The 18,051-nt window shown below is 34.3% G+C and overlaps 2 protein-coding genes across 2 annotated transcripts; both read right to left on the bottom strand.

The window, feature by feature from the left end:
- Nucleotides 1-8,564: 8,564 nt before the first annotated feature.
- Nucleotides 8,565-10,501, bottom strand: LOC107644646 (uncharacterized). Its single transcript, XM_088488134.1, has 2 exons — nt 10,336-10,501; nt 8,565-10,071 (listed from the first exon to the last, which is right to left on the bottom strand). Exons 1-2 carry the CDS (start codon nt 10,400-10,402, stop codon nt 8,600-8,602), a joined length of 1,539 nt encoding a protein of 512 aa, XP_088344260.1. The 5' UTR covers nt 10,403-10,501; the 3' UTR covers nt 8,565-8,599.
- A 1,893-nt stretch (nt 10,502-12,394) lies between these two features.
- Nucleotides 12,395-14,357, bottom strand: LOC107644647 (uncharacterized). Its single transcript, XM_021103120.2, has 2 exons — nt 14,173-14,357; nt 12,395-13,746 (listed from the first exon to the last, which is right to left on the bottom strand). Exons 1-2 carry the CDS (start codon nt 14,234-14,236, stop codon nt 12,437-12,439), a joined length of 1,374 nt encoding a protein of 457 aa, XP_020958779.1. The 5' UTR covers nt 14,237-14,357; the 3' UTR covers nt 12,395-12,436.
- Nucleotides 14,358-18,051: the final 3,694 nt, after the last annotated feature.

Below are 18,051 nucleotides of genomic sequence, written 5' to 3'. Positions count from 1 at the left end.
AATTGCTGTAGGTACCTTCTGAAAATTAGAAATTAGCTATGAAGAGGGGTCATAGGGGATGGCAATGCCGCCGGGAGGGCGGGTGTTTGTCTAATTGTCTCTGATTACGTTCTGTTCCATGATAATTGGTATTCAATTTATTTTATTTTAATCCGTAATTAGTAAAAAATTAAATTTTAATTCGTTTTTGCGGGTATTTATTTCATTTCTATTTTATCTGCTTCTATAACTATTAAAATCTAATAAATAAAATAAAATTTTAAAATTTATATAAAATATAACATAAATTAAAATAAAAATATAAATATAATATAATATTATTAATTATTTTATTAATTATTATATATATTATATATTATATATTAAAAGTATATATATTTATCAGGGTGGGTTTCACTAAATAAATTTGAGCAAATTCAGTTTGGGATAAATGATATTCCTTCACTAAATAAAAAATGAACTCATGAATTTTCTCTTCTTAAAGAGCCTTACATTTTTCTTAAAGACAAACTTAATTCTCCATAATTAAAAAAGAGTATGTCTAAAATAAGCATAATAATTATGCGTTTATTAGATATGTCACATTTAAATAAATCATTAGATTATATTTGATGGAAATCAAAAATTAATATAAAAAAAGAGTATTGATAGATTCTAATAAATACAGAATATTTTAGTACATAATTAAATGTTTTAAATAACAATACTCTAATATACAATATTTTAAATGACAACAAAATTTTTTATTTTTAAATAATTAAATATAAAACATATAAATATAAAATATATGAGTATTTTTTATTCATTAAACTTAATTATTATTCAAAAAAATTTTATAATATCAAAAAATTATATTAAATGATATTTTAAACTGTAATGTAAATCCTGTTAAATTAATAGATAATTAGTCAATAAATTAATTCTTAATAAAGAAAATTAGAAATGTGAATATTATATTAAATTAGGATAGAGCTCATCGAAACGAGAATTTTGACACTAATTTTAAAAAATTCGACCCAAGATTGCACCGAACGGGCCGAATTGGTTGAACCAAGCCCAACCGGCCAACACGCTTAAGTGTGTTTGGATTGCAGTTTGCAAACGGGAGTTTGCAAACGGGAGTTTGCATAAAATTGATTTTGTAAAATTGATTTTGATGAAAAGTAAGTTTGGGTTAACGTGATTTATGTTTGACAATCTTTATATCAAAATTGATTATAGTAAAACAAATATTGTTTGGATTATACTACTCAAAATTACTTTTAGATAAAAAATTACTAAAAGAGACATCAATTTAAATAATTTTTTTATATGTATACAAAATCAGAATACTAACAAAAATAATATAAAAAATATTTATCATATAAATAAAATAAATACAATAAAAAAAATGAAAGAGAGTACTATAAATTTTATAATATCAAACAAAAAGAAAATATTCTATAATTTTTCTAGTACTATTAGTACTCTTTAATTTAGTATTATTTTGGACTATAAATTTTCATTATTTATGGCTTTATTGTTACTTATAATTAATTTTTTATTTATTTTGTCCTTTTTTATATGATCATAGATAATTTATATTATACAAAATTTTGATAATAAACGTAGTATATAATAATTATAATTACAAATTTTATAAAGTCATAATAAAAAATAAAAAAATTAATACAAAACAAAAATAAAGTACATCAAAAAATAGAAAAAAATCATACAGATAAGAAATAATAAAAATTCCATAAAATCAACATATATCATATGAACAAAAAAATACAATAAAAAGTAAATAAAATTCGTATGAATAAAATCAAATAAAAAATAAAAAAATTTCATACACAACATAAATATAATGCAGGAAATGATAGAAAAAAAAGAATTCATATGAAAAAAATAATAAAAATATCTTTAAAATAAGGTCAACAACATTTGTCATATGAATAAAAGAAATACAATAAAATAAATAAATAATTATATGAACAAAGCCAAACAAAAATTAAAAAAAGATTTAATAAAAAATATATCTATAAAAAATAGTATAGTAAATAATAAAAAAAACTTATAAAAACATAACATGAGAAATCAGAACACTACATAAATAATATAAAAATATTTATCATATAAATAAAAAAATATAAGTAAAAAATACAATAAAAACATAAAAATTTAAATATGAAAATGAGTATTAAAAATAATAAAAAAATTAAAATATTTAATTTGCTAGTGATTAAAATAAATTTGAACTATTTTAATGAAAAAAAAATTGTAACTAAGAACTATGAAGAAGTAGGAAAAACTATAAAGAATTATTGTGAAGGTAATAGTTAGTGGTATCCTTTTTATAGAAAAAAATGAAGGGTAGGATTGGTAAAAAAGAAATAAAATTTTCACCTAATTTTCCAAAGACAATAAGCAACCATGAACGTGAAACGCAGAAGCTACAAATTTTAGCTTCTCCTGAACGTGCGTTCAGAAGCAGAATCAATTCTGCGTTCAGGAAAATAAAAATGGCCAAACATAAAAGTGAAGCTTTCAAGAAGCTCAAACGTGCTTCTCTCCTCCCCAACGTGTTTGTCAAACACACCCTAAATGAAGCACGGTTTCTTCTTCCCCATTTCAGCAAGAACACTGAAAGCAATACACAGGGGAGAAGAAGAGAAGAAACCCCCAACCCTCTTACGGCAAATTCAAATCACCGTAATTCTTCCGTCCGAGCTCCGATCGCCGTACCGTTTGCGGCCACGTGACCACTGCAACGAGTTCTGCATTTTTACCGGAACAATTTCATAGGTAACCCGCTTATTCACTCTCAGCCTTTTCTTCCCCAATTTTTATTAAATTAAGTGGAGGTATTGAATTTCTTTGCTCTTTGATGTTCTAGGATCCAATTAGCTTGAGGAAAACGTTCATCCTTACTTATATGAAGTTTGGGTAAGGTGAGGATACCATAAATCCTATTTAATTTACTAAATTTATGCCTTGGGTATATATGTGTTACGAATGTGTATTAGGTTGTAAATAAATACTTGGAGTTTGAAATTGTGGATATTGAAACTTGGAGGAAGCTGAACACTAGTATTTTGTTGGGGTTTCTGGGCTTGTGTTGGTTTTAATAAGTTTCCTTGATCACTACGAGGAAACCGGCCAATGTATGATTTAGGTTTCTTGCATTTAATATATAATGTTCTGTGAAAACTTAGGTTAGATGACTATAGGATAGGCTGAAATGTATGTGTATATAATTATTGCTTAGTATCTTGTTAACTAGTTGGTTTTGGTTTGGTGATTGTTAACTAATTAATGAATTGATAAGTTTGTTGATTAAAGATTTGAGGATGTAAATTTATGGTTAATGATGCTTGATGGTTAGTGGTAATTTGATGAATTTGTTGATGATTTGAAATATAATTATTGTGGTGATTGTTATAGTGATGAGGAAGGGTATGTTGTGTTGAATTGGCAGGTTTGGTAGTGAATAGAATGGAACTTTTGAATGAAAAAGAGGTTTGGGGAGTTTTGCAAAACTTGGTTTTGGGCCAAACTTCGGCAAGCTATAATTTGACTTTCGGACCCTCAACTTGTTTCTAACTTATTTTAAATGAAAATTGGATTCATGAAGTTTATGCCATTCGAAGAACGGATGAAAAACGATTTAAAATGATTAATTTATGCTCGACAGAAATTTTGGTTTGAAACAGGCAATTTTGCAGTTTTCAACTGAATCAGGTTTTTCGGAAAACGTACGCCCACGCGTACGCATGGCATGAAATTTTTAACTGTGCGTACGCGAGTAGCCTTATGCATACGCGTAAAGGACTAGCAATGCATGTCCACGCGTACGCATGGCCCACGCGTACGCGTGACATGAAGTATTCAGTTACGCGTATGCATGATAAGGGGATGCGCGCGCGAGCTGCCTTTTTGCACTCCCACGCGTACGCATGAAGTATTCAAGGCTCCTAGTTTATTATATTCTTTTGTTATTACATGTACACTTTTTATTTTAGAGGTCGTAATACCACATCACCTCTGTTTTACGGCTTAAGCATAAAGATGAGTGTGGTAGGGTGTTACATTATGGTATCAGAGCAGTTCGGTTCCTATAGAGCCTGACAGACGGACTGATATGCTTCTGTGCATTCTCTGTATATGATTCTATGTGCTATTAGGATATCTGACTGATATACATAGCATAAACGTTTGTGAGCGTGCATTTGGAACTTAAAGCATTAGACCTGTGATATTGAGACTGATCAACTTAATATCACTTGTTTGCTGTGTATAGGGACCAGATGTCGACTAGCGGACGCGGTCGTGGGCGAGGTAGAGGTAGGATTGGCATCGTTACTCCTGGCCTGGCAGGGAATGATCCAGTAGACTTTATGGCTGCCCTGGAAAATATGGCTGCAGCTATGCAGGCGACAGCCGAGGCACTGGGTAATCAGATAAACCAGAGTAATCACGGGAACAATAATGATGAAGAAGGCCCTATGACACTTGGAACATTTCTGAAAGTTCACCCTCCGACCTTCAGGGGAACCTCAAATCCCACTGATGCAGACAATTGGATTCAGGAAATGGAACGGGCACTGCAGGCTCAACAGGTCCCTGAAGAGCAATGGGTTGAATTTGGAACTTATCAGCTGCAAGGAGAGGCTCAGTATTGGTGGCAGGGAACACGACGTATCCTGCAGCTCGATGGCGCTGCAATTCCTTGGGAGGTCTTTTGAACAGAGTTCTATAAGAAATACTTTTCTAATTTGATCAGAAACGCCAAGGAACTTGAATTGATGCAATTAAAGCAAGGCCAAATGACTGTTACTGAGTATACTAGCAGGTTTGAGGATTTATGTCATTTTTCTCGTATCTGTCAAGGTGCACTTGAATATTTTGCTGAGTGGAAATGTATTAAGTATGAGGGAGGTCTTCAGAGTGATATTCTGAGCTTCGTTGCACTAATGGAGATTAGAGTATTTTCTGAATTGGTGAATAAGAGTAGGGTGGCTGAGGAATGTGTGAGGAAGGCGGCAGCAGAGAAAGGAAGTTTGAGGGTGCCTTTTCAGAGGACTCCAGGGAGAAACTTTGCTCTGAGAGGTAGAAATTTCAAGCGTGGAGGCTTTGTCCCGCAGCAGAATCAAGGCAGAGTAATTACAGAAGGCCGAATACTAATGTTAATCAAGGAAGAAGGTTTGGAAAGCAGGCACAACATGATTTGAGCTATCTGAGGTGTGGAAAGTATCATCCTGGAGTTCCGTGCAGATCAGGACTTGGGGTATGCTATTTTTGTGAACAGCCCGGGCACTTGGTTAGTAATTGTCCGGAGAAGAAGAAATATGAGACTGGTAGGATACAGCAGCCAGGGAGAGTGTACACCACTTCTGCAGTAGGTGCTGAGGGATTTGAGATACTGATTAGAGGTAACTGCGAAATGGCTGGTAAAATCTTAAATGCTTTATTTGATTCAGGAGCAACACATTCATTTATTGCATTTGAAAAGGAAAATGAACTAGGATTGAGAATGGTGGTTTTAGGTTATGATTTAAAAGTGCATAATGCTACTCATGAAGCTATGGTGACTAGGTTAGGATGTCCACAAGTTCCATTTCGAGTACAACAACGTGAATTTGTACATGATTTGATTTGTTTGCCGATGACTGGTCTTGATCTCATCTTGGGATTGGATTTGTTATCTAAGAATCATGTTTTACTTGATTGTTCTGAGAAGTCAGTACAGTTTATGCCGGAAGGGTCGGAAGTGCCAGTTGTGATGAATAGTTACTATTTGAACTCTATGATAGTAAATTGTTCTGGGAATGAATGTCAGGGTATTATGTTATTAACTGCGGGAGTATCAGGTGATGATCAGAGTTTAGAGTAAATTCCGGTTGTATGTGAATTTCCAGACGTATTTCCGGATGATATTAATGAATTTTCACCTAATCGGGAGGTTAAATTCGCAATTGAATTGGTGCTTGGAGCCGGTCTGATTTTGATTACTTCTTAAAGAATGTCACCTTTAGAAATAGCTGAACTGAAAGCTTAGCTGGAAGATCTGTTGGGTAAGAACTTCATTCGACCAAGTATTTCTCCGTGGGGAGCGCCAGTGTTACTGGTAAAGAAGAAGGACGGAAGTATGTGCTTGTGTGTTGATTATCGGCAACTGAATAAAGTTACTGTGAAGAATAAGTATCCATTACCTAGAATCGACGACCTAATGGATCAGTTACAGGGTGCCGGTATATTCTCTAAGATTGATCTGCGATCCGGGTATCATCAGATAAGGGTTAGAGATGAAGATATTCTGAAAAATGCCTTTAGAACAGGATATGGTCATTATGAATATACGATGATGTCTTTCGGATTAACTAATGCTCTAGCAGTATTCATGGATTATATGAACAGGATTTTCTAGCCGTACCTGAACAAGTTTGTTATTGTCTTCATTGATGATATTCTTATTTACTCTAAGACTGAAGAGGAGCATGCTGATCACTTGCGAACTGTGCTGCAAATTCTGAAAGACATGAAGTTATATGCTAAGTTATCTAAATGTGAGTTTTGGAAGAGTGAGGTGAAGTTTTTCGGTCACGTAGTGAGCAAACAGGGAATAGCTATGGATCCTACTAAGGTAGAAGCAGTGATGAAACTGGGAGTTAGGGAAGAATCCGAAATTCTATGTTTGAGTTAGTTGTAAATTTCAAGTGATTTTAAATCAAAACTTCTGAAGGCTCATCAAGATGGTGAAGCATTACGTAAAGTATTGCCAGCGATTAAGTAGGAAAAACAGTGGAGAGTGTGAAAAGATAAGGATGGTTTATGGAGGTTGAAGAACCGAATTATTGTGCCAGACGTCGAAAACCTGCGACAATGTATCTTGAAGGAAGCTCATAAGAGCAGGTTTTCAATCCATCCAGGAAGTACCAAAATGTATCAAGATCTGAAGTCGATGTTCTGGTGGCCAGGAATGAAGAATGATGTGGCATTGCATGTATCTAAATATTTGACATGTCAAAAGGTTAAAAATTTAAAATCGAACATCAGAGACCATCAGGAACCCTTCATCCTTTAGAGATTCCACAATGGTAGTTTAAATTTGGTAGTTTGATGTCTGGTTGACCAAACCGATGCAACTTTTGCTTTTGGGACTTTGATCGAATTATATAGTTTAACCATCAAAATTTAACATATAATATACAAATTTAAAAAAGTTTATCTGCATAAAATTTGAGGATACTCATTGTCAGTTAAAATTCAGCAGGGTAGGGACAAATTGCAATGGGATTTGAACAAATTCAAGCAATATGATACAGCTTCAGGTTACAGAATTGGCTATTTATTTTACCATCCGCCTCTGGAGCTTTGCCCTAATTATATGCAACAGAAAAAGCCGTGGATTGATCTATGGAAGTTGAACTCGCCTCACAAAATTAAGCTATTTATCTGGAAAGCTCTCCATGGCCGACTTCCGGTGCTTGTTCAGATTCATCACCGCATCCCATCTATATCACCAATATGCCCCTGCTGTCATGAAGCAACAGAAACAGTCACTCATTGTTTAATCGATTGCTCTAGAATTAAAGACGTATGGTCTCAGAGTTATCTTCGTGACTGTCTTCCCCCTCAGAGTTCTAACGACTTTTGGACATGGTGGACTGCATCAACAGAGATACTTAACCCGTTGAAGAATGCTGACCGTAATCCTCAATTGCTTGCCATCATTTGCTGGAACTGCTGGAAAGCTCGCAACCAGTTGATTTTTGAAGGTTCTACTTCTATGCCGTCTGCCATTCTAGCAAGCTCTGTCAAGTTGCTCCGTGAAATCCAAAGAACTCTCAGTTTAGGTCGTCATCTCCATGAGACAAGCTCTTAGTTGCATGCAATTGGATTTATCATTCTTTCTTCTTTAAGATTTTTCTTCGTTTTTCGATCACGCACCGTCGGATGAATACCTTCAGTGTAGTGTTTTTGAGAAATCCTCACTTTTTATTATGCTGTCCTGCTTTTGGACATCTTTGTATTTCATTTTTTAATAATTAATGAAATATAACCTATTATCTTTGGAAAAAAAAAAATAAAATTTGAGGATACCGAAACTTATTAGGAATTTTTTGGTTAAAAATGAATCAAAATGCCCTATTATTAGCCGTAACTTAAATAACTAAATTTTTAAAAGTTTAAATAAGTTTTTACTCCTTATAAAATACATATTTATTTTCTTGTAATATTTTCTACGGCTTTGGTTTTTAATGTTTTTAAATGAAAAAATTAAATGAAAATAATTTATGTTAAATTATAAAGTAATTTTAAATTATTTAATATAATATCTTTTCAAAGAATTATTTAATTTAAATTTAAAAATATATTAATAAATACTATATTAAATATAAATATTCTTATATCATAAAATTTTACCTTGTTCCGTAAAATTCCATATGAATGAAGCTTATAACTGACTAGAGTAACGTAATGCATAACCTTCTCAAGAAGGAAAATTTTGATCTGTGGCCAATTTGAAAACAAAAAGCAGCATGGAAGTATCAGTTTCTGCACAAACATCAAATCCTCGATTCAAATAAAGAACTAAGAGGTTATATTGATATATTCAAACAATTTTCTGCACAAATTCTTGAAAAGCATTCTCTTCTTTGTGCGTAGAGAGGTAATCTACAAGCAATTCCATGGTTGTAGCATTTGCTGCAAAACCTTTGTCTTTCATAATCTGAAAATATTTAATTGACTTCAGAACAGCATTTCGTCGTAGTAATCCTTGGATGAAGACGTTATATGTGCAGCTATCTGGCAAGCAGCCATGCTCTTCCATATTCATCAGCATCTCTTCAGCATCAATCAGAAGTCCTTCCCTACATAGACCTTGGATCATTATTGTATATGTATATTGATCAGGTTTCAAGCCTTTTGCTGGCAGACTAGAGAAGAGTTCTAGTGCATCATTTAGTTTTCGGGCATGGCACATCCCACCGAGCACCACATTATACGTTTCAATATTAAGATCCAAATTATTCTTCTCCATTTCTCTAAATAATGATATTGCATCAGAAGACAAATGACATTTGAATAGGCCATCCAATATAAGGGCACAGCTGAATACATCAGGACATTGACCAAATTTGTGCATTGTAAAAAACAATTCTTTAGCCGCTAACGGTTTACCCACTTTGCAAAATCCATAGATAAGAGTATTCCAAGTCACAACATCCAGATTTAAACCATTATTGATCATTTCATCCAAGAGATAAATAGCCTTATTAATCCTTTTGATCTTGCACCATCCATGGATTAATGTAGTATACGTGTTGACGTCTGGTAGGCATCCCTTGTGAACCATCAAATCAAATACTTTCATGGCCTCCTCCATTTGATTTTGGTAACAATAAGCAGCAATCATTGAGTGATAGGTGACAACATCAGGCTCCTCTCCCATTCGAACCATTTGACCAAGTATGGCTCTACCATTTGAAATCTTTCCCTCTTTACAAAGAGAATCCACTAAAATATTAAAAGTATGAGTATCCGGCATAATTCCCTTTTGTTTCCTCTCGCTGAGTAAAGACGCAGCCTCTTGCCATCTGCTGAAAGTACAGAGTCCTTGAATCAAGCGATTGTAAGTGATAGTATCGGGTTGAAGACCTTTTGTTGTCATTTCGGAGAATAGACTCAAAGCCTCGGATACCAGCCCATCCTTGCAAAGACTATCCACAATTGCGGTATAACCCGCAACAGTAACACTTGATTTGCAGTTTCTTGTTTCCGTCTTCCTTAGAATGGCAATGGCAGCAGGGGTGTTGCCCATCTTGCACAATCCATTTATAATTGCTCCAAACGTGTGGCCGTCGGGTTGATATCCCATGTTATCCATGTGGTCAACAAACAAAATAGCATAATCCACATTGCCTTCAATACAAAGACCATTAACAATGGTGTTCAATGTGACCACATGGGGCTCCAAGCCGATTTTGAACATCGTCCCAACCACAGAGAAGGCAAAGGGAGTGTGATTCAAACGGCACAGACAATTGACAACAATACTGAGTGTATAGATATTAGATTTGAGTCCTAAGGAGAACAAGTGTTTGATTAACGAAATGGCAGCTGTGTAATGCTTCATCTTAACAATAGAGCTAAACAAAAAGTTAAAGTCATTCACGCATGGCAAAGGGTTCATGGAAACCATTTTGTCAAACAGATGCAGAGCAGAATCAAGGTTCTGGAGATTCCTAATAGAATTTACGAGATGGGGTCTGTCCTTGATGGTATCAATATCAGTGGTATAAGAGAGAGTAATGGGAAAAAGGAAGGGTCTGGGATGAGAAAAAGTACCAAATTGAGATTCAGATTGCCGCCGAAAGAAGCGCAGAGAAACTCTTGTTGATGAACGCAACATCATTGATGAGAGAGCATGGCAGCTACGCTCGCCACACGGGTATGCAATTCATGGCGATGAAGGTGGTGATATGGATGGGGATCCCGGCGGTGATAGTGACAGTTATTGGTGAAGAATCTTGGCAAAGGTTAATTAATTGCTGTACGGCTGTTGTACTTTCAGAAAATTCAAAAGGAAAAGTATAGGTAACCAACAAAATTTTTGAACAATGTGTAAACAATAACTTAAACGTACAATGTGTACAATGAAAGTTTAGAAAATATTAGAGATATGATTACGAATTTGTATTTGATGAAAATTTGTTATTATATTAATATAAACAAATTTTATTATTCTTTGAGTTTAATTATTTTAATATAGTATTATTGATTATTTTATTAATTAATTATTTAAATAAAAATATGAAATTAAGAGAAATATATATATATATATATATATATATATAAAACACTATTTTAATGACTATTTTTATTATAATGTAGTATTTTGATAAATTTAACCCTATAAATTAATATAAAATAACTTTATATTTCATTTAAAAAAATAATCAGTAAATCTAACTTATTATTTTTATTGTTTTCTTAATTTTTAAATAATTTTTTATTTTTTACCCTTTTAATATTTTCAAAAAATAACATATAATAATAAACTTAATTTTTTTATGAACAACGTGGATTAACTGTCCAAGAAAAAAAATTACAGAAAAATAATTTTATAAAGAGTTGAACCAGCCAAATCAGTATCGAAATATAAGAGATGCACAAAAAATAACGTAAAAAAATATGATAATTATATTGTAAATTATGGCTAAGAGAGGTTAATTTATGTGTACAAGTCAGTATCAATATCCTAAGTTGGCACTAAAATACGTAAATCTTCTAGTATGGTTTTTTAGGATACTTCCACAAGCAGTTTTCCTTCTTTGTTAACTAAACCATCCAAATTGAGCTTTTATGAAGGGATGAATTGGAGGATACTATTTGATAAGCATTTTCTCAAAGGTCCCAACTTTTTTCTTTACTCGAATAAATTCAGTTTGAGATAAATGATACTTCTTGACTAAATAAAAAGCAAACTCATGAATTTTCTCTTCTTAAAAAGCCTTAATTCTATCGAAAATGAACTTGTTTCTCCATAACCAAAGAGTACCATAATACATTAATACTAGCAAAGAGAAGAGTTCATGGCCCCTTTCAAGAGGGATTGGAAGGTCAAAATCTCAATCGACCAACGAAAAGGAGGTTTATGGAAAAACTGAAAAAATCTAGGCCAAATTTAGTATTTGTTTTTCCACTTTTGCATCGCAACCACATAGTAAAAAAAGACATAAACATAAAGTATTATTTAAATCTAGAATATTATAATTTAAATAAAATTTTAAATAATTATTTTATCGTATCAATTATATTTTTGTACGAGCATAAATATTATGAAATCATTACATTATTTTATAATATATTTTTTTTGGTGACTTTTTTATAATATATTTAATATGTGTTTAAAAAATAATCTTTTTTAAAATCCGTTTAGAAAGTTTAAAAAAAGTTACATTTTTGAAATTTTAACTTATAAAAAGTAGTAATATTTGTCTGGTACAATTTTCAAAACTAAATTATAATTTTTTTAAAAACTATTTAAGTGCTTATAGAGAAGTTAAAAAAAATTACTTTTCATATAATAAAAAACTTTTTATCATATTCCTTTTAAAATAAATACTTCTAGAACTAAAAAATTAAATACAAAATAACTTATTTATAAGTTACTTTTAATATAAGCATTTATTGTTTAGACTATTTTTTTAAAAGAAGTTTAAATGTTTAATTAAGTTGTTTTCCAAATTGTACCTTAATATATTCGTATTTAAAACGAAGTACATGACTAGAATAATACATTGCATAACCTTCTCAGGAAGGAGATTCTTGCTCTGCTGGGTCCAATTTGAAAACAAAAAGCAGCATGCGAGTATCAGTTTTTAGTTTTTACACAAACATCAAATCCTCAATTCAAAGAAACAATTAAGAGGTTATATTGATATATTCAAACAATTTTCTGCACAAGTTCTTGAAAAGCATTCTCTCCTTTGTGCGTAGAGAGGTAATCTACAAGAAATTCCATGGTTCTAGCATCTGCTGCATAACCTTTTTCTTTCATAATCCGAAGATATTTTACTGACTTCGAAACATCATTTCTTCTCAGTAATCCTTGAACCAATACATTATATGTGCAGGAATTGGGCAAGCAGCCATCCTCTTCCATACTCATCAGTAACTCTTCAGCATCAATCAGAAGTCCTTCCCAACATAGACCTTGGATCATGATTGTATAAGTATATACATCAGGTTTCAAGCCTTTTGCTGGCAGATAAGAGAAGAGTTCACACACATCATTCAGTTTTCCAGCACGGCACATTCCATCGAGCACCACATTGTAAATTTCAATATTAAGATCCAAATTATTCTTCTCAATTTCTCTAAATAATGATATTGCATCAGAAAACAAATGACATTTGAATAGGCCATCCAATATAGTGGCACAGCTCGATAGATCAGGATATTGACCAAATTTGTGCATTGTAAAAAACAATTCTTTAGCAGCTAACGGTTTACCCACTTTGCAAAATCCATGGATAAGAGTATTCCAAGTCACAACATTCAGATTTAAACCTTTATGGACCATTTCATCCAATAGATAAATAGCCTTATCAATGCTTTTGATCTTGCACCACCCATGGATTAATGAAGTATAAGTGTTGCTGTTCGGTAGGCATCCCTTGTGAACCATCAAATCAAATACTTTCATGGCCTCCTCCATTTGACTTTGGAAACAAAAACCAGCAATCATTGAGTTATAGGTGACAACATCAGGCTCCTTTCCCATTCTAACCATTTGACCAAGTATGGCTCTAGCACTTGAAATCTTTCCCTCTTTACAAAGAGCATCCATTAAAATAGTAAAAGTATGCGTATCCGGCATAATTCCCTTTTGTTTTCTCTCGCTCAGTAAAGACGCAGCCTCCTGCCATCTGCTGAAAGTACAGAGTCCTTGAATCAAGCGATTGTAAGTGATGGTATCGGGTTGAAGACCTTTTGTTGTCATTTCCGAGAATAGACTCAAAGCCTCGGATACCATCCCATCCTTGCAAAGACTATCCACAATTGTGGTATAACCGGCAACAGTAACCCTTGCTTTGCAGTTTCTTGTTTCCGTGTTCCTTAGAATGGCAATGGCAGCAGGGGTGTCGCCCATCTTGCACAATCCATTTATAACTGCTCCAATCGTGTGGGCGTCGGGTTGATATCCCATGTTATCCATGTGGTCAACAAACAAAATAGCATAATCCACATTGCCTTCAATACAAAGACCATTAACAATGGTGTTAAATGTGACCACATCGGGCTCCAAGCCGATTTTGAACATCGTCCCAACCACAGAGAAGGCAAAGGGAGTGTGATTCAAATGGCACAGACAATTGACAACAATACTGAGTGTATAGATATTAGATTTGAGTCCTAAGGAGAACAAGTGTTTGATTAACGAAATGGCAGCTGTGTAATGCTTCATCTTAACAATAGAGCTAAACAATAAGGTAAAGTCCCTCACAGATGGCAAAGGGTTCATGGAAACCATCTTGTGAAAGAGATGCAAAGCTGAATCAAGGTTTTGGAGATTCCTAATAGAATATAGGAGAAGGGGTCTGTCCTTGATGGCATCAATATCAGTGGTATAAGAGAGAGTAATGGGAATAAGGTAGGGTTTGGGATGAGAAAGATTACCAAATTGAGATTGAGATTGCTGCCGAAAGAAGCGCAGAGAAGCTTTTGCTGATGAACGCAACATTGATGAGTGAAGAACGCAGCAGCTACTCTCGCCGGAAGGGTATGAAATTCATGGCATTGAAGGTGGTGATATGGATGGGCATTGCGGCAGTGATAGTGGCTGGTGAAGACTCGGTCTTCACAAAGTATTAATTAACTAATTGCTGTAGGTATCTTCTCAAAATTAGAAACAGATAACCATGTAATCAAGTTGGTCTAACACCAAAAAAATTCAGTACCATTAAATGAAACGTGAAATACACGCGCCCAACACACACGAAATCGCTCTTCCCAACCCTCTTTCTCCCCACGCTCTTTCTTCTTTTCCTGCACTTCTTCTTCTTCCTCTTTTCACGCTCATTTACGCACGGAGCGTCTTCTTCTTCGCCTTCTTCTTCGCGTTCCTCCTTCTCCTCCTTCTCTTTCTTTTTCGCGTTCCTTTTTCTTCACGTGTTTTCTCCTTATCGTTGTTCTTTTGTTGTTGTTGCTGCTGTAATTTTTTGTCTTCTCATCATTCTCTCTCTGGTGAAGAAGCAGTAGAAGGTGAGGAAGAAGAGTTTTGAATACTACAGAATGAACCGAACACAGTATTCATGGCGAACCGAACATAGTACTCATGGTGAACTGAATACAATACAATTGTATAGTATTGAGTGAACGAAACATAATCCATTATATAAAATCAAATTCAAATAGCTTTCTGCAGAATGAATCGAACACAGTACTCATGGTGAAACAATTGTATAGTACTGAGTGAACAAAACATAATCCATTAAATCAAATTCAAATAACTCTGCCTATAATTTACATATTATCAATTCAATTCAATTCAATTCAGTACACCTCCGTCCATTTAATTCAATTCAAATTAGCAATTACATTGTATTCAATTCGATTCAAAATTGAATAATCCAAACTTTATCAGTTTGATTCGTTTCAGAAGAGTAATCCAAATCGCTCTCCTGATTTGAAGTTGAGTCATTTATTGTTTCAATTCAGAAGTGCAGATCGAAGAAGAAAACGAAGAAGAATAGGAAGAAGATAAATGCAACCAGATCGAAATAAGAAAACGAGAAGATGAATGCGACCAGAGGAGAACGACGAAGGCAATGCAGATCAATAAAGAAGTACGCGAGCTGATCAATAAGAAGAAGAAGAAGGAGGAGGAGGAGGTTTACGTTGCAATAGAAGGTTTACGTTGAGCAAAACTTTAGGTCGCAGCACGTTATATATAGCGCGTGTATGACAAACGAGTGAGGGATGGGAGACACGCGTGTGGAGGAAATTACTTGGTTAACAACCATGTAAAAAATACATGGATGTAGAGCTTTTCCGAATTAGAAATTAGCTATGAAGAGGGGTTATAGGGGATGGCAATGCCGCCAGAAGGGCGGGTGTTTGTCTCTGATTACGTTCTGTTCTATGATAATTGGTATTGAATTTATTTTATTTTCATCCGTAATTAGTAAAAAATTAAATTTTAATTCATTTTTGCGGGTATTTATTTCATTTCTATTTTATCCGCTTCTATAATTATTAAAATCCAATAAATAAAATTAAATTTTAAAATTTATATAAAACATAACATAAATTAAAATATAAATATAAATATAATATAATATTATTAATTATTTTATTAATTATTATATATTAAAAATATATATATTTATCGGGGTGGGTTTAACTTAAACCCGACTCCGTCTCTGATCCGCACAAGAACCCACCACATTAAAAATCAGCTCCGGTATGAGGGCGGATAATTATCCGTCTCAAACAGATTCGGGTAGTGTTGCCACCCTTAAGAAGGACACTTTTTTGAGTTGTTGTATTCGAGTGTCAGACACATTTCGAACACAACACACTCATTGATATTCGTCTGATATGTGTGTCTTCTGTGTCCAATTATATCTTAATAAAAAATAAAATTTTTTTCTCTAAAAATGCTTAGATATACCTAAATACCATTACGTGTTAACGTGTCTAGCCTTATTCTTAATATATATTCTTGAAACGAGTTCAGAAATAGTATATATTATTAATTATTAAAACAAATTTTTTTTTTTGGAAAAAAGAAGCTCAAACACATGAAGTGGAGCGTACAATAATAAACGAACCAAGTAAATCATAAACTAAGCTATCCAACTCCCAGTAAGACTCCTGTTTATCCTATTGTCATCTCCGACATTGCCATCAACAACAAAAAGGATCTACACCTAACCACTCCTTATAATTCATGAAGGATAAATGGATGACCTCAACAACCCCTTTTCCTTTGTTCTGAAAAATCCTTCTATTCCTTTCTAGCCAGATGTTCTAGATAATCGCACAAAAATCCATCAACCACCTCTTGCGCTCCTCCTTGCTAGCTGATATCTCAGTCCAACTTATAAAATGTTCCTTCAGCATCCCCGAGCATGACCATTGCCTTCCAACAAATGCCAACCAGGCACACCAAACCTGCCAAGAAAAATCACAGCCAAGGAACAAGTGGTGAACATATTCAATACTCTTGTTACAAAACACACATAGAATATCTTCCTGGTGGATGACTCCCAACTGACTCAGCCTCTCCTTCGTATTGACCCTACCAGTCAATACAAACCAGACAAACAGTTCAACTCTTGGTGGGACTAAGCCTTTCCAAAGTGTTCTTGTAAAGTTGTAGCTTGTTATATCCTCTGGAAGGTTGTCATCCTGTATCACCTGCATAAAAGATTTAGTAGAAAAGACCCCTTGTTTATCAAATTTCCATACAACTCGATCCTCACTACCATAAGCCAGTTTGACCAGACTTAATGCCTCATGCAATTGGTTCACTAGATCCAACTCTCATTGGAATAGCTCTCGCCTCCATTGGAAGTTCCATATCCACTCAACCCCATCCCAAAACCCACAATTCCCTATAAAAGATCCTCTTTGGTTTGAAACTGAGAAAAGCCTCGAAAACTGGACTTTCGGAGCACCACCACGCAGCCAAACATCCTCCCAGAACCGAGTCCTTCTTCCATCGCCAGCCTCCATAACCAGCCCAGTGATTATCTTTTGTCTAACTTGCTGGCTCGTGAACTGTATCTGACAGATATCCTTCCAAGGGCCCCCTTGCTAGGTAAAGTCTGAGAGGATAGCAAGACATCTGGGTTCAGGTTATTACAAGCACAAACCACCTTCTTTCACAGCGGGCAATCCTCCTTTGAAAAACGCCACCACCACTTAAAAAGAAGAGCTGTGTTCCGTAGCATGGCATCCCCAACACCCAACCCACCAAATTTTTTGGGCGCCTGCACCACCTCCCACCTTACCAATGCCATACCAGTCCTACCATCCTCCTTACTCCATAAAAATTTTCTCTGTAAGGAAATAAGTTTATCCGCAACAGCCTTTGGCATCCTGTACAGACTTAAATAATATACAGGGAGGCTATTTAGTACCGATTTTATGAGTACTAATTTACCGACTTTATTAAGAACCTTGGCTTTCCATAGGCTGAGTTTTTTCTCCACTTTGTCCACAATCGGCTTCCAAGTTTTCACCAACTTTGGATTAGCTCCTAGCTGGATCCCCAAATATTTTACTGGAAGGGCGACTTCCTGGTATCCCAGCACACAGCACATACGTTGAACCCACTAAGCCTCACAATTTATAGGAATCAAGCTTGATTTATCAAAGTTGATGCTTAACCCCGACATCAATTCAAAACAGCGAAGTATCCTCCTATAGTTCTTCACGGTCTCTTCCTCTTGGGGGCAGAACAGAATGGTGTCATCTGCAAACTGAAGATGCGATAGCTCAATATGATCTCTACCGACCAGTAGCGGAGAAATTCGCCTGTTTCTAACC

The sequence above is a fragment of the Arachis ipaensis genome, chromosome B5, assembly GCF_059453495.1.
Source record: "Arachis ipaensis isolate K30076 ecotype BB chromosome B5, ASM5945349v1, whole genome shotgun sequence".
In the NCBI taxonomy this organism is placed as follows: Eukaryota; Viridiplantae; Streptophyta; class Magnoliopsida; order Fabales; family Fabaceae; genus Arachis; species Arachis ipaensis.
Note: the sequence above shows the minus strand (reverse complement) of the source record. Positions and strands in the feature narration are given on the sequence as shown.